Here is a 22,664-nt window from a genome sequence, read left to right on the forward strand (position 1 = left end):
AGCTCCTAATATGTATATATATACACATACATACATTTTTTTTTTTTTTTTTTTTGGTTTTTCGAGGTATAGTCTCACTCTAGCTCAGGCTGACCTAGAATTCACTATGTAGTCTCAGGGTGGCCTCTAACTCATGGCGATCCTCCTACCTCTGCCTCCTGAGGGATGGGGTTAGTGTGCCACCACACCCAGCCTCTTATTCCAGACTCCAGATACATGCACCATGTTGTACATCTGACTATATATGAGCACAGGGGAATTGAACCCTGGCTGGCAGGCTTTGCAAACAAGTGCCTTTAACTGCTGAGCCATCTCCTGAGCTCCATTTTATGTATTTATTTGAGGGAGAGAATGGGCATTCTAGGGCTTCTAGTCACTACAAATTCTTGATGTATGAGCCACCTTGTGCATCTGGTTTATGTGGTACTGGGGACTCAAACCTGGATCCTTTGGCTTGGTGGGGGGAAGGGGTGTTGGAGCAGTTAAGGTGTTTGCCTGCAAAGTCAAAGGACATTAGGTTCAATTTTCCAGAACACACATGAACCAGATACACAAAGTGGCGCATGCATCTGGTGTTCGTTTGCAGTGGCTGGAGACTGGCATGCTCATTTCTCTCTGACTCTTGTCAAATTAAAAAAAAAAAAAAAAAAAAAAAGCCAGGGGTGGTGGCTCACATCTTTAATCCCAGCTCTTAGGAGGCAGAGGTGGGAGAATCACCATGCACTTCACTTCTACAGATGGAAATGACTCTAAGCAGCTACTCTGAAGGTCGGTTGACTAGTTATATCCTCTTGGGTAAGTTACTATCTGTTGCATCAGTTTGTTCATCTATAAACCCTACCAAAAAGGGTTGGGTTACGGTTAATGCATGAAAAGTGCTTTTGACATTGTCTGAATATGAAAAAGAACAAAGTATACATATATATCTAAAAACTCAAGCAAAAAAAAAAAAAAAAAAGTGGCCTTAGTCTTGCAATGCAATGCTCAGTGACAGAGCACCTGCCTGGCTGTGTGCAGGGTCCTGGGCTCGACCTCCAGTACTGGTAGAGAAAAAGTGCACTAAACTGCTAAATTCAGAGGGTAGAAAGTCATGTTAGAACACTTGGGTGTGGTGGTAATCAAGCTTCTGATTGGCCAGGCTGAATACAAGTAGAAAGGCCTTAGAATGAAATGGCTTCATCCTGTAATAACAGTGGTGAATGTACTCATGTGACATCCTGATATGAGAATTTCAAGATTTCATTGGAAATGGGATGGAAAAGATGCCAGAAGTCACGAGAAGATAGTAAAGAAAAAAAAAAAAAGTCACAACTCCGCAGTTAGGAAAAGTTGTTTCCATTTAATACTAGACTTTCAAGGATTGAGATGCAAGCTTTTATGCAATTACATCCAATGTTAAAATTGGTAATACATAATTTACAAAGATTAACATCAAAACAATCATCTATTTAGATATGCTTTTGTAAAAAGGAAATATATTAGCAGCATTTATATTCTCCGCAATCACACAGCCCACAGACATGCAGACTAACTCTATCTATTTGCGTGATGCTGTAGTGCTTTGCCCGCGTTTCAAACACCAAAACCCACCTGGCAGCTGGGGGTTGTTTTATTTATTTTGTTATTATAAAATAACTGAAAAATAAAAAAGGCATTAATTTCTACACCAGTAAGAAAAAACAAGTTTTTGCACTTACCTAACATTTGATTGTCTAAAAAACATTTCAGTTTTTAGTCTTTCAACAAAAGAAAGATAAAATGACAGAGCGTAGTGTCTTTTGCTTCTGTTCTCACATTTTACAAAGTTTTTTCTTTTTTGTGTTTTTAAAAACTTTAGTGTTTAACACTATTAAAGGAAACATTGAATTTAATCTTTCTTATCATATTCTTGCTTTTGACTAAAAGAAGACCCCCAAAGTGCCCTTAGTCCCGACTCCCTCCCACCTACTCCCTGCAATGAAAAACAGAAGAAACCACTCAACCGGGCTTGGACATGCGATTTCCCAGCTCCACATGAGGATCATAGACCTAGCCTCTGAGTAATGTACAGTGCTTCTCTACAGTAAGAAAATACTCCAAACTATTGTCTTCATTTCTCTTTTTTTCTTTAATAAAATATTTTGCTTTTTCTCTGCTCAAGGGAATCTATGGCATCCCTTGTCTTTTTTTTTTTTTTTCCTCAAGAATTACACAGAAAGGAGAAAAAGGGGAAAAAAAATTGATGGAATGGAAGGTGGTCAATGTTTCTACCTAAACGAGTCAGAGTGTTGTTGTCATAATGGGAAGGAAATGTACAGTTGGGACAGCATTGGTCCAATATTAGAAAAAGTAATGGGGACATGTTTACTATTGTATTGCTTACCAATCATACTGCATATATATACATATACACATACATATATATATGCACACACAAACATATATACACACACACATATATACATACACACGCACACAGAGAACTTGGCACATTTAAAAACCATCTCAGAACATCTAAAACAAACATATATGCATATGTATGTCTGAGAAGAAAAGCAAAGCTTTAAGATTTTACTTTTAAAGGGACAGTAGGGTCTGGTAACTTCTGGTGGAGAATGGAAAGAAGGTGACTAGGCATACTCCTGAGGATGAAGTCCCTCAGGAGGGAAAAGGGAGGTGGGAGGACCAGGGTGAAGAGAACACACTGTCTCTTGAGAGATGGACATTGAAAACTATATAATTAAGAAAATAAGAGTAGTGTTTTCAATTGATAATCTACACTTACAACTAATACACTGATGGGTGAATACTGCTGAACAGTTTATGTAGTGAATTCCTGGGGGAGGAGTTTGAATTTATGTAGTTTTATTTTGAGATACACTGTCATTTGCACAGCACAACAGACACAATCAGTACATCACAACAGCATGACTGCTGTGGGGACTTGGCTTTCTCTTTAGAAAAAAAGATATGTTCAGCAGGTTATGAAGGGTAAAACAAAAATAATTTCAACAAATACTGCCATTCTGACCCCATGGGGGTCTCCCCTATCCCACGATTCCATTTTGGGAGTAAAGGTAGGGAGAGGGCCAGCAGTTCCAAGTGCTTTAAGCTGTCATTTCATGTTTTACTGTGACCTGTTGGGCAAGAAAGGAGGAAGGAAGTTCCCCAGTCAAGGGTCTTGGAAGATGTCCTGTCACTGCATGTGCTGTAGGACTCTAGGGTAGCTCTTAGAGCCAAGTGAAGACCTGATGGGGTAGAACTGGGACCTGGCTCTCCCTTTGGGTTTTGAATCACACCTCAGTATAGGAAGCAGCTTCTTAGTAGTGCCTGTGGGATCAAAGAGTGATCCAAAAAAACACAAGCTGTGGGGAGAAGCAAGTGCTGTAAAGTACCAATAGTTTCTAGGCATTCCTAATATGACCCTCTCTCCCCTCCATGAACCCTTGGGGTGAAGAAATGGAGAGGAGAATTAAACCCAACTGGCAGATTCCTTTCCTCTTCCTCTCCACTAGCCCTAAGGTTAGCAAGTACCTAGCGTCAATCATATGACCCCATCCCCCTTGCCTGGACGGACCTTTCCCACCACTGTCCACACCCAGTGGACAGGGGACAGGACTGATTAGCTCCACTGGATCCCAGATGCTTGAGGCTCTTGTTCTTTGAGGGTCACTTGCGAAAGCTGCTTTCTGGTATAAACAAAGTGCGCCTTCGTAGTTTCCTGCCTGAGCCTTCTTCCAACAAGTAAGTGACATCAATAGCTGAAAACAGAACCAAAGAGGTATGTCAATTATCAGTCTTTTATGCCTTAGTCTGGATTTGAGCTCTAAAGAGAATTCAAAATTTTGTTTTTTTTTCCTGCCTAACATATTCCTGGTACTGAGTTCAATCACCAGAACAAAATACTCCATCTATGCTTATTTCTCACTTATCTCCAAGGCTTAGAATCATGAGCCTGGCTCTTACCATTTTTTCCAGGGATTTTTTCAAGGAGATTGAGCAAGATCTGATTGAGCCGTTCCCGTTGATTATGCCTTCGTTCTTCGGGTGTACAGGCTAACTGGGGCTCTTCACTACTTCCCTCTGTTTTTTTGTCACCTTCAGTGACTTCAGCAGCTGTCCTGTCCTGTTCTGGCTCCTCCAGGCTGGGCATCTCATTTGCTGCCTGCTCTTGACTGGCTAGTACCTCTTCAATCAAGGGCAAAGCATCATCCTCCTGGCCCAGGTCTTTTAGGGGAGCCTTTGAGCGGTCAGACTTCCAGGATGATCTGACAAAAGAATATGTGATTTTAGTTAGGGTAAAGCTGAGCAAGGTAGAGGGAGGTAGGGAAGGAACATGACAGGTAAGAGGCCCCGGGAGGCTGAGAGCCTGGACTCTTAACTATGGCTTTTGGCTTTGGGTAAAAAACTGGTCTGTAACCAGGTGTAGTGGTGTCTACTTTTGATCCCAGCACTTAGGAGGATCACTCTGAGTTCAAGGCTACCCTGAGACTACATGGCGAATTACAGGCCAGCCTGGGCTAGACAGAGACCCTACCTCAAGAAGACAAACAAACCAACAACAACAACAAAAACCCCACTATGGTCTGCACATTAATTGTATTACAAACTATAACTCTGAGATTTAATCTCCCTCCTCTTTCCACTCCTACCCTTGTACCTTCTAGGTGTCCACTCTAGCCCTGAGCTACATGCAACTGTGAAACTTAAATATCCAGTTGTAAAATTAAACTTTTCGTTTTCTGGAGCAAAATGAGATAGACATCCACAAAATACACTACGCCTAGACAAATAACTTAGCTAGCTCTGTTTCCTGAGCACAAAAGAAGAGATGGGGCTTGCGTCCAGTCCAACTTCAGTAAAATATGTTGCAGTGAGGTTTTCACATTTGTTTTCTTCTTTTCACCTCTGCTTTCACCCTGCCTCAACTTAGGCTACCTAACAGGACGACATCCACTGAAGTCCAGCTCTCCCATATTAGTGGTAGCACTGCACTGGACTACTTGACAGGAAATAGCCAAACCCATGGGAGCTGCTTCCTTTCATCCTCTGCTTAAGCTTTTGGCCAATCTGTGAGGCAGCTTCACATTCATGCAGGACTCACCGCCCTCCGTTCCTCTTGTAGTTGTCTGGGACGTAATGAGGCTGCAGACAAGAAAAGGGAGAGGTGAGGATGTTATGGAAGCTGAACCTCATCAGAGCCATATGGGGGAAAAAAGGTAGCTGGGTGACTGTGTTATATGTGTTTTATTTTATATGGCTCAAGACTTCTGATTTTTTTTTTTTTTTTTTTTGGTTTTTTTGAGGTAGGGTCTTACTCTAGCCCACGCTGACCTGGAATTCACTATGGAGTCTCAGGGTGGCCTCGAACTCATGGCGATCCTCCTACCTCTGCCTCCCGAGTGCTGGGATTAAAGGCATGCGCCACCACGCCCGGCTACTTCTGATTTTTTTAAAAATTTTTAATTGTAAGGAATTTTTCTGTATAGAGCAATTGTATTTACTTTTTCCTTAATTTTATTTATTTATTTGAGAGAATGAGAGAGGGAGAGGCAGACAGAGAAAGAGAAAGAGGGAGCGAGAATGGGTGCACCAGGGCCTCCAGCCACTGTAAGCAAACTCCAGACGCATATGACCCCTTGTTCATCTGGCTTCTGTGCGTCTTAGGGAATCAAACCAAGGTCCTTTAGCTTTGCAGGCAAATGCCTTAACCACTAAGCTATGTCTCCAGCAACCTCCTTTTAAAACATTTTAATTTTATTTATTTATTTGACAGAGAAAAAGGGGAGGGGAGAGAGAGAATGGGCACATGCCAAGGCCTCCAGCCAGTGCAGACAAACTCCAGATGCGTGTAACCCCTTGTACATCTGGCTAATGTGGGTCCTGGGGAATTGAACCTGGGTCCTTTGGCTTTGCAAGCAAACACCTTAACCGTTGAGCCATTCCTCCAGACCCACCTCCCCCTTTTATTTTTAAGTTTTATCTATTTGCAAGCACAGAGAGATGATGGAGAAGGTCGTACCAGGTCCTCTAGCTACTACCAACAAACTCCACATGCATTTGCCGCTTTGTGCATCTAGCTTTACATGGATACAAGACAAATGGACCCGGGTCATTAGAGTTTGTCAGGCAGGTGCATTAACTGCTGAACCATTTCTCTGGCTCCAAGATTTTTCTTTCTTTCTCTCCTTCTTTCTCCCCGCTCCTCCTCCTTTCTTTTCTTTCTTTGGTTTTTCAAGGTAGAATCTCACTCTAGCTCAGGCTGACCTGGAATCACTATGTAGTCTCAGGTTGGCCTCAAACTCATGGCGAACCTCCTACCTCTGCCTCCCAAGGGCTAGGATTAAAGATGTGTGCTACCATACCCAGCTTCTTTCTTTCCTTTGAAAGAAAAAAGAGACATATATTTTAAATTCATTAATTATTTATGTTTCTGTCAAGGTAGGATCTTACTCTATCCCACGTTGACCTGGCACTCACTCTGTAGTACCAGGCTGGTCTGGAACTCATGGTGATCCTTGTACCTCTGCCTCCAAATGCTTAGATTAAAGGCACGCACAACCATGCCCAGCCTTTTTGTTTTTGGTTTTTCAAGGTAGGGTATTGCTTTATCCCAGGCTGACCAGGAACTCACAGTAATCCATCTACCTCTGTCTCCTGGGTGCAGGGATTAAAGGTGTATGACTCCACACCTGGCTTTTTTTTTTTTTTTTTTGGTTGGGGGTGAGGAGGGTGGTGGTAGTAGTTTTGAGGTAGGGTTTCACTCTAGCCCAGGCTGATCTGGAATCCACTATGTAGTCTCAGGGTGGCCTTGAACTAATGGTGATCCTTCTATCTCTGCCTGTGCTGGGATTAAAATGTATTCTGCCATGCCTAGCACCTGGCTTATTTTATTTTTATTAGAGAAAAAGAAAGAGAGAAAGAAGGCAAAGGCAGGTAGATCACCAGTTTAAGGCAAGTCTAGGCTACATTTAAGAACCTGTCTTGGTGAGGCTGCAGACCCTGAGCGGTGGCCTCAGGTCCAGGTGCCATGGCTGCGGAGTGGACCTAGCCACTGCGAGGCTCTGGCGGCCTGAGCGCGCCTAGTTGGTGTGAGCTGGGCGCGAGGTCCCGGGCCCCAGGGCGCTCGCTCAGGTAAATATTTCCATAACCTTATGGAGAGAAAGGACTTTGATACATGGCTTGATAACATTTCTGTTACATTTCTTTCTCTGACGGACTTGCAGAAAAATGAAACTCTGGATCACCTGATTAGTCTGAGTGAGGGAGTCCAGCTCAGACATCTCTCCAATAACCTGGAGACTCTCCTCAAGCAGGACTTCCTCAAACTCCTTCCCTTGGAGCTCAGTTTTTATTTGTTAAAGTGGCTCGATCCTCAGACTTTACTCACGTGCTGCCTCGTCTCTAAGCAGTGGACAAAGTTGATAAGTGCCTGTACAGAGGTGTGGCAGACTGTGTGTAGAAATTTGGGCTGGCAGACAGATGATTCTGTTCAGGATGCTTTGCACTGGAAGGTTTATTTGAAGGTTATTTTGAGAATGAAGCAACTGGAGGACCATGAAGCCTTTGAAACCTCATCATTAATTGGACATTGTGCCAGAGTGTATGCACTTTACTACAAAGATGGACTTCTCTGTACAGGGTCAGATGACTTGTCTGCAAAACTATGGGATGTAAGCACAGGGCAGTGCATTTATGGTATCCAGACCCACACTTGTGCAGCGGTGAAGTTCGATGAACAGAAGCTTGTGACAGGCTCCTTTGACAACACTGTGGCCTGCTGGGAATGGAGTACCGGAGCCAGGATCCAGTACTTCCGGGGCACACTGGGGCGGTGTTTAGTGTGGACTACAGTGATGAACTGGATATCTTGGTGAGTGGCTCTGCAGACTTCACTGTGAAAGTATGGGCTTTATCTGCTGGGACATGCCTGAACACACTCACTGGGCATACGGAGTGGGTCACCCAAGTGGTTTTGCAGAGGTGCAAAGTCAAATCTCTCCTGCATAGTCCTGCAGATTATATTCTCTTAAATGCAGACAAATATGAAATCAAGATTTGGCCAATTGGGAGAGAAATCAATTGCAAGTGCTTGAAGACATTGTTTGTCTCTGAAGATAGAAGTATCTGCCTGCAGCCAAGACTTCATTTTGATGGCAAATACATTGTCTGCCGTTCGGCCCTTGGTCTCTACCAGTGGGACTTTGCCAGTTATGATATTCTCAGGGTCATCAAGACACATGAGGTAGCAAACTTGGCCTTGCTTGGCTTTGGAGATGTCTTTGCCTTGTTGTTTGACAACCGCTACCTGTACATCATGGACTTGAGGACAGAGAGCCTGATTAGCCGCTGGCCTCTGCTGGAGTACAGGAAATCAAAGAGAGGCTCCAGCTTCCTGGCAGGCGAAGCGTCCTGGCTGAATGGACTAGATGGGCACAATGACACGGGCTTGGTTTTTGCCACCAGCATGCCTTACCACAGTATTCACCTGGTGTTGTGGAAGGAGCACGGCTGACACCATGAGCCATTACCACTGACTGACTTTGGATACCAGGGCTATGGGTTTTGGGTGCAACCTCTGTGGCAGCCAACTGCATGAACCAAAGTTCTTACCTAATGGTATCATCACGCAGTGCACAATCATTTATCAATGTTATCCAGGAGCCAGGGCTTGGGCGGGGAGGGCATGTTTGATTGACAAACACCGCAGCATGCTAATGGGGCACACCATTGACTTCATTTGTACTTAGTTCCATTGATCAGTATAAGATGATACATTTTAGGGTTTGTCATTCTTGAGTGGAAGTAAAGAAAGTTAAATGATTCATTCATCTGCTAAAAACAAAACAAAACAAAACAAACAAACAAAAAAAAACAAGAACCCGTCTCAATTAAAAAAAAAAAAAGCCGGGCATGGTGGCATACACCTTTATTTCCAGCACCAGGAAGGCAGAGGTAGGAGGATCACCATGAGTTTGAGGCCACCCTGAGACTACACAGTAAATTCCAGGTCAGCCTGGGCTAGAGTAAGACCCTACCTTGGAAAAACAAAACAAAAAACTCCAACCAAACAAACAAACAAAATTGGGGGCATAATTAGGAGGATCATTGTGAGTTCAAGGCCACCCTGAGACTAAGCTAGAATGAGATCCTACCTCTAAGAATACAATAACAACAATTCAATCCAGCCAGGTATGGTGATGAACTTTAATCCCAGCAGAGGTAGGAAGATCGCTGTGAGTTCCAGGCCAGCCTGGGCTACATTGAGACTCTAAACTAGGTGTGGTGGCACAAGCCTTAATCTCAGCACTCCAGAGGTAGAGAAAGGACTGCCATGAGTTTGAGGCTACCCTGAGACTACATAATGAATTCCAGGTAAGCTTGAGCTAGAGGGAGTCCCTATCTCAAAAAAAAAAAAAAAAAATCCTTGAGATACATGTGAAATAATGGATTTATGCTGTTCATATGTTGCAAAAAGAGAGATTTCTGGGCAGGAGAGATGGCTTAGCGGTTAAGGCTCCTTCTTGCAAAGCCAAAGGACCCAGGCTTGATTCCCCAGGACCCAAGTAAGTCAGATGCACAAGTTGGATGGATCTGGAGTTCCTCTGCAACCACTGCAGGTCCTGGTATGCCTATTCTTTCTCTCTCTCAAATAAACAAACATAAAAAAGAAAAGAAGGGCTGGGTGTGGTGCACATGCCATTAATCTCAGCACTTGGGAGGTAGAGATAGGAGGATCACCATGAGTTCAAGGCCACCTTGAGACTACATAGTGAATTCCAAGTCAGCCTGGGCTAGGGTGAGACAATACCTCGAAAAACATAAACAAACTAAAAAAAAAAAAAAAAAAAAAGTTTGAGACCAGCATGATGAGATCCCGCCTCAAAAAAAAAAACAGCAGCAGCAGCAACAAAAAACAACAAGGAAAAGTCAGATGACTTACTGAGAAATCTCTTTTGGGAGTGAGCTTCTTGGGGAAATGGTCAAAGGCATAGGGTTTGGTGCAGACAGGATAGCGGTTCCGGTGTATCTTGTAAAACAAGTGTGCTGACTTGTCAAGTCGATAATCACAGATGTACACATCTTGTTCTTTCACTCCCTTGGGTCTCCCTGTAAGTTGAAATGCACCAGTGAGATCTTTAAGAAGGAAACTGTAGAGATTTGGAAAGGGTGGCTAAAGAAGAAAGTAGAGTTCTCAACAACCAGTGTCCAAAGAACAGCAGATGGAGTAAGAGAAAAAAGCCAGAGACATAGACTGATGCTGTAGAGACTTCTGACTATTCTTATTTTTGTATATGAGCTGAAGTGAGCACATGAGTATTTTAAAAAATACGTTTTTGTGGTGCGTGCCTTTAATCCTAGCACTCAGGAGGCAGAGGTAGGAGGATCACCATGAGTTTGAGGCCACCCTGAGACTACACAGTGAATTCCAGGTCAGCCTGAACCAGAGTGAGACCCTACCTTGAAAAACAAAACAAAACAAACAAACAAAAAATTTATTTGCAAGAAGATGGCAGGGCCTCTAGCCATTGCAAACGAACTCCAGATACATTTGCCACTTTGTGCATCTGGCTGTTCGTGGATACTGGAGTTGAACCGAGGTCTCAGGTTTTGTAGGCAGGTGCTTTAACTGGTGAGCCATCTCTCCAGCCCTCTTAGTATTTTTTTTAAGTTTTTTTTTTTTTAAACGAGAGGGGGGTGGGGAGAAAAGAATGGGTAGACCAGGGCCCCCAGCCATTATAAATGAGCTCCAGATGCATATGCATGGGCCATCTTGTGAATCTGGCTTATGTGAGTCATGGAAAATTGATCTTGGGTCCTCTGGCTTTGCAGGCAAGCGCCTTAACCATTAAATCATCATTCCAGCCCTTGAGTAAATATTATGAGGGACAAAATAGTTTATAAGAATACATCTGTAAGTAAAACTTTTCTTCCCAGGCTGGAGAAATGGCTTAGTGGTTAAGCAATTGCCTGTGAAGCCTAAGGACCCCGGTTCGAAGCTAGATTCTCCAGGACCCACGTTAGCTAGATGGACAAGGGGGTGCCTGCGTCTGGAGTTCATTTGCAGTGGGTGGAAGCCACTCTCTCTCTCTCTCTGCCTCTCTCTCTCTCTCTGTCACTCTCAAATAAATAAATAAAAATGAACAAAAAGTTGGTAAAAAAAATTTTTTTTTCTTCCCCCCCAAGTGCTGGGATTAAAGGTATGCGCTAACACATCCGGCTTACACCTACCTGGCTTTTTTAAAAAAATATTTATTACAAAAGTGGCTCATGCATCTGGAGTCTGATTGCAGCTGCTTGGAGGCCCTGGCACACTGATTCTCTATTTACGCACCCCCCTCAAATAAATAAATAAGCATTTTCAAAAAAACAAAGAATAGGGGCTGTAGGCTTGGTGGTAAAGGCGTTTGCCTGCAAAGCCAAAGGACCCAGGTTCAATTTTCCAGGACCCATGTTAGCCAGAGGCACAAGGGGACACACGCATCTAGAGTTCGTTTGCAGTGGCTGGAGGCCCTGGCGCACCCATTCATTCCCTGTCTCCCTCTTTCTCTGTCAAATAAGTAAATATTTTTTTAAAAACCAGGAGTTTGTTTGCAGTGGCTAGAGGCCCTGGTGCACCCATTCTCTCTCTCCTTCTCTCTGCCTCTTTCTCCCCCGCTCCCTCCCTCCCTCTCCCTCCCTCTCTCTCTCAAATAAATAAAGTTTAAAAATATGTTTTTTTAAAAAGTAAAATATATATATATATATATATATATATATATATATATATATATATATTTATTATTTGTTTTTTGGTTTTTTGAGGTAAGGTCTCATTCTAGCCCAGGCTGACCTGGAATTCAGTATGAAGTCTCAAGGTGGCCTCAAACTCATGGCAATCCTCCTACCTCTGCCTCTGGAGTGCTGGGATTAAAGGTGTGTGCCATCACACCTGGCTTAAGAAGAAATTATTTATTTATTCAGATGGCATTGACCTCTGGGATGACTCAAAAAATACCATAAGCAAGGCGTGGTGACGTAAGTCTTTAATCCCAGCACTCGGGAGGCAGAGGCAAGAGGATCGCTGAAAATTTAAGGCCACCCTGAGACTATACAGTGACTTCTAAGTCAGACTGGACTGTAGTGAAACCATATCTCAAAAAAAAAAAAAAAAAAAAAAAAAAAAAGAGGCACCACAGTGCTGAGAAGTGACAGATAAGTGCTCAGCACTGAAACATCTCTATCACACCCTCCAAGGCACAGGGTCTATACAGAAGTGGCGGTGGAAAGAATCTAAGAGACAAAGGAAGAAGAGGACTGCTTACACAAAATGCCCTGAATATTCATGACCTCAGGGTACCTGGCACTACCTACACAAGACCATCACAATAGGGTGATATCAAAATAAAAAGAGACTGATTGGGAGGGGGAAGGAATATTGATGAACCAGTGTGACTATTACAGTTAGGAGCCATTTTATTATTAAATCAAGATCAGTTTCATTTCTCTTACTATGAAGCTTAAGTTTCTGTAAGGTCTAACTGTACCTTGGCTACTGCCTGGAATCCCCTACCCATGGAACTCCCTGGAACCTGAGTTACTCCCCACTCTGACAATGCCTTACCTCAGACTTTCTGAAGATGTCAGGACAAGTAACTGTGAGCTTCTGTATTTTGCTTGCCAAGTTCCCTATTGGAAATTTCTCAATCTTAACGTTTGTGAATTATAAAAACCTGCCTTTTCTTTTGCTCAGGGCTGCTCTCTGCACCCCCCAACTTAGGGAGGCAGCTGTTGGCCCAGCTTCGCTTTTTACAAATAAAAGTTTGCTTCAATTTGGCCATAATTTGTGGTCAGTGGTCTTTATTCACATGAATTCTGGGTTAACAATATGATGGAGTAGAGTTGTGAAAGGGAAGGTGGGGGAGGGAATACCATGGTTTATTGTCTGTAATTATGGAAGTTGTCAATAATAACAAATGCAAAAAGTTACTTATTTGAGAAAGAGGCAGATAAGAGAGAATGGGCATGGCAGGGCCTTGAGCCATTGCAAATGAACTCCAGACCCATGTGCCATGTGTACCTGGCTTATGTGGGTCCTGGGGAATCAAACCTGAGTCCCTTTTTTTTCAGGGTAAGGTTTCACTTTAGCCCAGGCTGACCTGGAATTCATTATGTAGCCTCAGGTGGCGATCCATGAGCTCAAGGCCACCTTGAGATGACATAGTGAATTCCAGGTCAGCCTGAACTAGAGTGAGACCCTACCCTGAAAAACAAAAACAAAAAAAGGGAACAGGGGCCTGGAGGGATGGCTTAGTGGTTAAGGCATTTGCCTGCAAAGCCAAAGGACCCAGGTTTGATTCCCCAGGACCCACATTAACCAGATGCACAAGGGGGAAGAGTACTTCCTTGTTTCTTTTTTTTTTTTTTTTTTTAGTTTTTATAGTTAGGGCACAAACGTTTAATCCCAGCAAGCAAGCAAACAAACAAAAAAAAACCCACAGTGAACTAAATCTAACACGGGGAAGAGTATTTGTTGAGTAACAAGCACTAGAAAAAGGAAAAAAGCATGGTGTGTTGGTATGTACCTTCAATCCAGTACTCAGGAGGATGAGGTAGGAGGAGGGTTGTCTTAAGTTCAAGACCAGCCTGGGCTGTAGAGTGAGTTCCAGGTCAGTTTGAGATAGAATGAGGCTCTCAAAAAACCCAAAAAAAACAAAGCAAACAAACTCAGCAGCAACAACAAAAGGATAAGGTACACAGTGCCTATCAGTGATTAGGGAACATGAGATCATGTCATAACAAGTCACACTCACTCACCTTTACAATAGGTATAAAGGTCCAACACACAGCAGGTCCCAACTACAGCCTCCAAGGGAATGATCTCATAGAGGGGCACCCTAAATAGTTCATTGTGATAGAACCGGCGGGACGGAGAGTGGTGGGTCTCATGGGGGCGGAAATAATGGTGACCAAAGGCAAACCGTTCCTCTCTGAAAAGAGGAAAAATGAGAAAGGATGGTTTAGTTCATTAGCAAGATTGTAGTGAATATCCAGCTGGAAGAAAGGGATAGGACCTCAGCACATACTTTTCATTCTTCCAGAGTTTCTCAATTCGGAAGATGTCAAGCTTATTTCGGTTAATATGAGATAACAGTCGATAGGATTGACGGACTGGATGTCCATCAGGAGTGCGCCGACTATCCCTCATCAGATATACACAGTCACCTAGAAAGGCATAGAAAACAGGAGAAATGATTCGAGCATGAGTTGTGAAAGGCATCCATGTATCTGACTCAGGGTCTACATAGAAAGAAAGCATAACCTAAAATAATATTGAGGGGAGAGCAGGGCGTGGCGGTGCACTCCTAGAACTCGGGAGGCAGAGGTAGGAAGATCACCATGAGTTCGAGGTCACCCTGAGACGACGTAGTGAATTCCAGGTTAGCCTGAGCTAGAGTGAAACCCTACCTCAAGAAACAAAACAAAACAAACAAACAAAATAATAATAATAAGGGAGCTGTGCATATAGCTCAGTGGGAGAGTGCTTGTCTAGCACGGGCAAGGCCTTTATTCAATAGCCAGTATAGTGAAATCAACACAAAACAAAGTTGGTGTGGTGATGCATGCCTTTAATCCCAGCACTTGGAAAGCTGAGGTAGGAGGAGTACAATGAGTTGAAGGCTATAGTAAATTCCAGGTCATCCTGGGCTAGAGTGAGACCCTACCTCGAAAAACCCCAAACAAACAAAAATCCCAAAACTACCAACCCCCCCTAAATAAATAATACATTATAAATAGAGAAAGCTAAACACTGTGATCTTGGGCTCTTGTCATACCCATCCCCCCCAATCAAACTCTTTCTCTCTCAAATAAATTAATAAATATTGAAAACAACAAGAAGAAATAAAACAAAACTGCTAAAGGCATATGGCATAATTACTAGTATGCAGCAGGCAACTACTTCAAGCTACTCAGAAAGGTGGGTCCTGACAAGCGGATCCGGATCCGTGTGTCTGGTACTCACCCTGACGGAGCAGCAAATCATCGCGGAGCAGACAGATGAAGTAGACGCAGCCAGGCTGGGCATAGTGGGGCCGAGGGATCATGGGAACCTCCTGACAAGGGCAGAAAAACCAAAGGATAAGGTGAGAAGTCTTACATTTGGCTTAATGATCTCTATTCAAGAGCAAAAGAATTTAAACCTAAAATTCCCATCCAAGACTTATTAGTAAAGCAAATTATGCAAAAAAGATGAGAGCTGAGTGTGGCAACACATACCTTAAACCTAGCACTCAGGAGGCAGAGGAAGGAAGATCGCTGTGAGTTTGAGGCCAGCCTGAAACTACAGAGTGAGTTTCAGGTAAGCCTGGGCTAGAGTGAGAGCCTACTTCAAAAAAACAAAAACAGGGCTGGAGAGATGGCTTAGTGGTTAAGCGCTTGCCTGTGAAGCCTAAGGACCCCGGTTCAAGGCTCGACTCTCTAGGACCCACGTTAGCCAGACGCACAAAGGGGCGCATGTGTCTGGAGTTTGTTTGCAGTGGCCAAAGGCCCTGGCGTGCCCATTCTGTCTCTCCCTCTATCTGCCTCTTTCTCTCTCTCTCTCTGCCCATCTCTTTCAAATAAATAAAAATAAACAAAAAAAATTAAAAAACAAACAAACAAACAAAAAAAACTAAAAAGGGCTTAGTGGTTAAGGTGCTTGCCTTTGGAGGTAAAGACTGAGGTTTGGTCTCCTAGGACCCACGTAAGCCAGATAGAAGCATCTACAGTGGCTAGAGGCCCTGGGGTGCTTATTTTCTCTCTCTCTCTTTTTTTTGAGATAGGGTTTCACTCTAGCTCAGACTGACCTGGAATTCACTATGTAGTCTCAGGGTGGCCTCGAACTCATGGCGATCCTCCTACCTCTACCTCCCAAGTGCTGGGATTAAAGGCGTGTGCCACCATGCCTGGCTCTCTCTCTCTAAAATAAGTAAAAAAGAACCCACTCAGTAACTTAGTAAGTAATGAACCTTCTCCTGGTAAAAGTGCTTACTCTGAGTCCAAGGTCCTTTTTAACTAAACACTGCCTAAAGCAAGAGGTTTTTACAGTACTAAGTTCTGTACTCTGAAAGCTACTCCTCTTATAGATAATAGATAGTGTTTATAAAAACAAAAGAACAAAACAAACAAGGGAACCCTTTATCTTGGGTAAGAGAGATGACTCAGTGGTGAAAGTACTTGCCTGCTCAGCCTAAGAACTCAAGTTTGATTCCCTAGCCCCCATGTAAAGCCAGATGCACAAGGTGGTGTATGTGTCTGGAGTTCATCTGCATTGGCTAGAGGCCCTGTGCACCCTTTCTATTTGTTTCTTTCTCTCTTAATAATAATAAAACAAACAAACAAAAATCCACAAAATGAACCTTAGTTTTACATAGTCCTATTTCTTTCAGAGATTAGCATTTTATTTTTTCCTTGGTCCCATTCCTGAGACAAGCCAGAGCAGTGGAAGCTGAGGCAATGAGAGGCTGAGCAACTCAGCAGAAGCTCGTGCATTATCTGCCCATCACAGGTCAGAGGCCGGCGTACCCTGTCCACGGGCCTTGGGTCACACTGCTCACAAAGGTAGTGTTCCACATCGGAGTTCACTCCCATACAATCACAATGCTGCCACACCTGTAGAAAAACATACAGCTGAGGGATGAAAAGGGAATTTCAAATTACTACATGATGCCCTGATGTCCTAAAGTAGTAGTAAAGGATGGGGTTAAATAAAAGAGTAACTTAGACATAAGTGGATGAGTGAGAGTTACAGATAAATGGTAAAGAAGAAAAGAATGTGTCTGAATAAAGTATACAGACTGATTCATAATCTAAATACCTGGACAAATTAAAATGGGGATGGAGAGAAAACAGGAAGATTAACATACTACCTATTATTTGCTGAGTGATATATATTTATGCTATAGCTATTGTGACAAGCTTTATATTCATGAAGTATTTTTATTTCCTCTTGTTTGATTTTATCTTCCCAACAATCTCATGTACTACTCATGGCCCTATTTACATATAATGTAATAAGTTCACATACAGTAGTAAGTAAAGACACTACAAATTAGGGCTCCAGAGATGGCTTAGCAGTTAAAGGCACTTGCTTTCAAAGCCTGATGGCATGGATTCGATTCCCCAATACCCACATAAAGCCAGACGCACAAAGTGGTGCATGTATCTAGAGTTCCTTTACAGCTGCAGGAGGCCCTGGCATACCCATACCCTCACTTTGTCTGCCTGTTTTCTCTGCCTCAAGTAAAGTAATAAATAAATAAAATTGAAAACTAAAATTAAATCCAGGCCTAGACCTAGACTTCACCATCAGGAGCACTTTGTGAATCAGTGGAATGGAATCTACCAGTACTTATGCTAGAATGTACTATCTCTGATGTTTTCAATGTAAAGCACTGCCCTAAATACTATCCTCCTTGACCCAAACTATATCAAAAGTGACCTATGGAAAGCAGGAAAAAGAACGAGGAACAGGAAAGGCAATGAAAGAGACATATAAAAATGGAGTAAGGCAATAGGAACAGTAAAGGGCTTAGCAAGGGTAAGTGATAGTTCATAAAAAGCCTGTCATGATAAGCCTTAAGAGGCCTGGGATGCTTCTTTAAATATGGTCACCATGCTCATCAGACTAAGCTTTTGCTTCATTTGCTGTGAAGCATTTGCTTCACTTCCTGACCCTCACCATGCACTTGTCACATTGGATCATGAGGCCTTCATCCTTGTAAAGGCCACAGATACAGCGAATGACATCATCGTCCTTCTCATGCCCATTCTCCTTTTCAGAGACTGAAGTCTCACTGCTGTCTGCCTCACTTGCCGTTTCTCCCACAATCTCATCAATTTGGGCGGAGGCCTCATGCCGGGCATTGTAGTAGGCCTTCCGTAGGCGGCAAACATCTCTACCAACAGGAGATTTACGCCCGTAGTACTTCTGAAGGAAAGAGAAGAAGGAAATCACATTTAGTCTTCCTACTGTGGCTGCATGTATCTGATGAGCAGCACGACTTCTTACTCTCCCAATTTAGGTAGCACATTTTTGCATAAAGCAAATATCCTGACAGGCAGTCAGTAACAAATGGACCATAATGAATTAAAATTAAATATGGGGCTGGAGGGATGGCTCAGCGGTTAAGGCACTTGCCTGCAAAGACAAAAGACCCAGGTCTGATTTCCCAGGATTCAGGTTAGCCACATACACAAGGTAGTGCATGCATCTGGAGTTCATTTGCAGTGAAGGATCTGGCATGCCTATTCTCTCTTTATCTGTCTCTTTCTCAAATAGATAAATTAAAAAAAAAAATTAAATATGCATGGGCTAGACAACACCTTTAATCCCAATACTCAGGAGCAGAGGTAGGATGCTTGCTATGAGATCCAAGGCCAGCCAGAGACTACACAGTGAATTCCACGTCAGCCTGGGCTAGAGGGAGACTCAACCTTGAAAAACCAAAAAGGATGGCATAGTGGATAAAGACTTGCTTACAAAGCCTGCCATTACAGGTTTGATTCTTTAGTACCCACATAAAGCCAGATGCACAAAGTGGTACATGCATCTGAAGTTTGTATGCAAGAGACTCTATCATGCTCATGTTTTCTTCCTCTATTAAAATATTTAAAATAGGATAGGAGAGATGGCTAAGTGGTTAAGTTGCTAGCAAGCAAAGCCAAAGGACCCCAATTGGACTCCCCAGTATTCACATAAAACTAGCTGCACACTGTGGTGCATGAGTCTGGAGTTCTTTGGCAGTGGCTGGAGGTCCTGGTGTGTCTCCATCTCTTTGTCTGCTTGTAAATAAATCACTATATTATGGAAGGATACAGATATAATTTAAATTAGTTAAATGGTTTTATACTGTGAAAGGTCATGACCAAATTAGGTTTTTGCAAAGACTGTACTTTTGGAGAAATGGTTCAACTTTCCATTAGAGATTTTTTTTTTTGAGGTAAGGTCTCGCTCTAGCCCAGGCTAATAATCTAGGCTCACAGTGAGCCTCCTACCTCTGCTCCCAAGTGCTGGAATTAAATACATCACCACACCCAGCTTTTTAAAAAAAATCTTATTTTTATTTATTTATTTGACGGGGGTGGGGGAGGGAGGGATTCTACAGTATTTAGCATACTGTAACACACACTGCAACAGTACTCAATAAAAATGACTGCCTATCGCAACTGGAAATATGAAGACAGAAGATAAAAATATAAACTTCTAGAACATTTCTCTTCAGACCAAACCTCTAAAATCTGAGTTGGAAGTCAGCAAAAAATACCTCAGCATTCCGAAAGACTTTGAGCATGTCAGCATCAAATGCTTCTACGGTCTTATAATAGCCAGTGAGGATCTGCTTCTCAATGGTGATGAGGTCCAGGGGGTCAGAGATCTTCTCATAGTACTCAGCATTCCTGGGATACAAAGCCAGGACCGTCAATCAGGTACACTTAGTTTTTTTTTTTTCTAAAATTCTAAAATTCAGATGATTGAACCTACTTTTTTTTGGGGGGGAGATTCAAAAGTGGAGCTGCCAGCACTTGTCGAGAAGAATCTGCAAAAGAATGCAAGAGTTCCTACACAGACTGAGATAAAAGCAAGTAGTACCTTCTTAAAAAATTATGAAAGCCAGGCATGGTGGTGCACGTCTTTAATCCCAGCCCTTGGGAGGCAGAGGTAGGAGGATCACATGAGTTTGAGGCCATCCTGAGACTACATAGTGAATTCCAGGTCAGCCTGGGCTAGAGTGAGACCCTAACTCAGAAAAAAATAAGTAAATAAAATAAATTATATTCTTGGGGCTGGAGAGATGGCTTAGTAGTTAAGATGCTTGTCTGTGAAGCTTAAGGACCCAGCTTTGATTCCCCAGATGCACAAAGTGGTGCAAGTATCTGGAGTTCTTTTACAGTGGCTGGAGGCCCTGGCATGCCCATACTTGCTCTCTCAATACTCGCTCTCTCAAATAAAATAAAATAAAGAAAAAAAATTATGTTCTCACTGGGCATGGTGGCAAATGCCTTTAATCCGAATACTCCAAAGGCAGAGGTAGGAAGAACACCCCAAAAGTACATAGTGAATTCCAGGTCAGCTTGGGCTAGAGTGAGATCTTACTTTGAAAAACCAAAACAAATGTTCTATCTGCCTCTCTCTATCAAATAAATAAATAAATAAATATATTTTTTAAGTGTAAAAAACAAAATATTTAAAGGGGCCAGAGAGATGGAATAGTGGTTAAGGCATTTGCTTGCAAAGCCAAAGGATGCAGGTTCATGCCTCCAATTACCCAAATAAGTCATGTGCACAAGGTGGCACATGAGTATGGAGTTCATTTGCAGGGACTGGAGGCCCTAGTGTGTCCATTCTCTCTCCCTCTCTCTCTCTGCTACAGTGAGACCCTTCCTTAAAACCAAACAAACAAGAAGGGTGCCTTTAATCCCAGCACTTGGGAGGCAGAGGTAGGAGGATCGCTTTGAGTTGAAGGCCACTGAGACTACGTAGCGAATCCCAGGTTGGCCTGGGCTAGAGCGAGACCCTACCTCAAAAAAACAAAAAAAAACAAAACAAAAAAACAACAAACCCCAACAACAACAACAAAAAAGAAAGATGAAATTATAAAATCTGCAGGGAAATGGATGGTCTGGAAAGGATTTCACTAAGCGAGGTAACCCAAGCCCAGGAAGCCAAATGCCACATGTTTTTGCGCATATGTGGAGCCTCGCTACAGATGTTTAGGTTTGCAAGTTTGAGTAAAAATCGGCACCAGAGGCAGTAAGCTAGAAAGAGGCTGTGAGGGAGGGAGGAGACAGGAGGACGCAAGGGGATGGTATTACATACATGTAAGTAGATGAACAGAACATTGGGGATGGGATGACTTAAGTGAGGTCACAAGCAGAGAATGAGTAAAGGAAGGAGGGGAGGAAGGTTAGTCAAAATTTAAGATGGCATAAATAAGCCATATGGCGATTATCCTATATCAGTTTCTCAAGTGCTGGGACTAAAGGTGCGTGCACCAATACACCCAGCTTTTTTTTTTTCCCCCAAGGTAGGGTCTCACTCTAGCCCAGGCTGACCTGGAATTCACTATGTCATCTGAGGGTGGCCTCAAACTCACAGTGATCCTCCTACATGAGCTTCCTGAGTGCTGGGATTAATTAAAGGCGTGTGCTACCATGCCTGGGTAGTTTTTCTATGATTCTATAAACTTTACTTTATTTTATTAATTTGAGAGAGAGAGATGGGGGAGGAGGGAGGGAGGAGAGAGAGAGAAAGAGAGAGAGAGAATGCTTTCAGCCATTGCAAATGAACTCCAGATGCATGTACCACGTTGTGTACATGGGTCCTTCGCCCTCTCAGGCCAACTCCTTAACCATTAAGCCTTCTCTCCAGCCCTAATTCTGACAAAAGGTAAAACAACAACAACAAAAAATTCAGGGGTTGGAGGGGTGGCTTCGTGATTAAGGCACTTGCCTGCAAAGCCAAATGACCCAGGTTCAATTCCCCAGCACCCATGTAAACCAGATATACAAGGGGGCACATGCATCTGGAGTTTGTTTGCAGTGGCTGGAGGCCCTTGATCTCCAGTCTCTATCTCTTCTATCTCTCTGCTTGCAAATAAGGAAATAAGATTAACTTAAAAAAATTCAGAGAAATTCAAAATTTCTAGTCCTAAAATGTCACTTGTTCTTGGTCTCAGCAGAGGGTAAGTAATATTCTCACCTTTGTAGGAAATGATACCATCACAAATCTCCTTGAAGATCTGCGCTAGCCGTGCTGCCCGAGCCACTTCAATGTTTTCCTCTGCAGCCGCCAACCGTCTTGTTCGAACAGATCGAGCAGTCTGCAGAGCAGAGAACTGGGTCATGAAGACATCTGAAAAGACAAATTGAAAAAGTTTCAGGTCTTGGGATAAAAAAAAAAAAAGTTTAAGGTTTTCTTCCCCAACCACTTGCTCTATTTTTCTTGAAGATATTAAGAATTAGCAGGCATACAGAACTTTCTTTTCTCTTTAAAGAAAAACTAAACAACACTGGTATTTTGAAATTTTTTTTGGTCTTTTGAGGTAGGGTCTCACTGTAGCCCAGGCTGACCTGGAATTCACTATATAGTCTCAGGGTACCCTTGAACTCAGAGTGGTCCTCCTACCTCTGCCTCCTGAGTGCTGGGATTAAAGGCGTGCACCACCACACCTTACTTATTTAACTTTATTACTTATTAGTTGTGAGCAGAAAGAGAGAGAAAGAGAAGTGTAGAGAATATATGCACTCCAAGAACTCTTGCTGGTACAAAGGAAAATGAGAGATGGGCACAGTAGCCCACACCTATAATCCCAGGACTTAGTAGACTAAAATAAGACAATCTCTGTAAATTCTAGGTCAGCCAGAGCTAGAGCAACATCCAACCTCAAGAGACTGGGTGTGGTGGCACACACCTTTAATCCCAGCACTTGGGAGACAAGAGGGAGCTGGATCATCCTGAGTTTGAGGCTACCCTGAGACAACGTAGTAAATTCCAGGTCAGCCTGGGCTAGAGCTAGACCCTACCTTGAAAAACAAACAAAACAAAAAACACAAAAATTAATTTATTCACAAGCAAAGAGAGGAGAGAGAATTGGTCAGAACGTGCTGCCATTACAAACTTTAGATGCACGTGTCACTCTGCATCTGGCTTAACATGGGAACTC

At 42.9% G+C, this 22,664-nt stretch overlaps 1 protein-coding gene and 1 pseudogene across 2 annotated transcripts in view; one reads left to right on the top strand and one right to left on the bottom strand.

The window, feature by feature from the left end:
• Positions 1-1,319: 1,319 nt before the first annotated feature.
• Positions 1,320-22,664, bottom strand: part of Ash1l (ASH1 like histone lysine methyltransferase) — a 157,178-nt gene continuing 135,833 nt past the window's right edge. For both annotated transcript variants that reach the window (XM_045138061.1, XM_045138060.1), the window contains 12 exons: positions 21,701-21,853; positions 19,484-19,538; positions 19,266-19,398; positions 17,681-17,929; positions 16,525-16,611; positions 14,984-15,074; positions 14,046-14,184; positions 13,777-13,949; positions 9,923-10,089; positions 5,084-5,124; positions 3,946-4,247; positions 1,320-3,740 (listed from right to left, as the gene is read on the bottom strand). In XM_045138061.1, coding sequence (XP_044993996.1) covers positions 3,649-3,740; positions 3,946-4,247; positions 5,084-5,124; positions 9,923-10,089; positions 13,777-13,949; positions 14,046-14,184; positions 14,984-15,074; positions 16,525-16,611; positions 17,681-17,929; positions 19,266-19,398; positions 19,484-19,538; positions 21,701-21,853 — 1,682 coding nt within the window. In that variant the 3' untranslated portion in view covers positions 1,320-3,648. The remainder of the gene's footprint in view (positions 3,741-3,945; positions 4,248-5,083; positions 5,125-9,922; positions 10,090-13,776; positions 13,950-14,045; positions 14,185-14,983; positions 15,075-16,524; positions 16,612-17,680; positions 17,930-19,265; positions 19,399-19,483; positions 19,539-21,700; positions 21,854-22,664) is intronic.
• On the top strand, positions 7,122-8,637 carry LOC105944679 (annotated as a pseudogene).

Source organism: Jaculus jaculus, chromosome 19 (assembly GCF_020740685.1).
Source record: "Jaculus jaculus isolate mJacJac1 chromosome 19, mJacJac1.mat.Y.cur, whole genome shotgun sequence".
Classification (NCBI taxonomy): Eukaryota; Metazoa; Chordata; class Mammalia; order Rodentia; family Dipodidae; genus Jaculus; species Jaculus jaculus.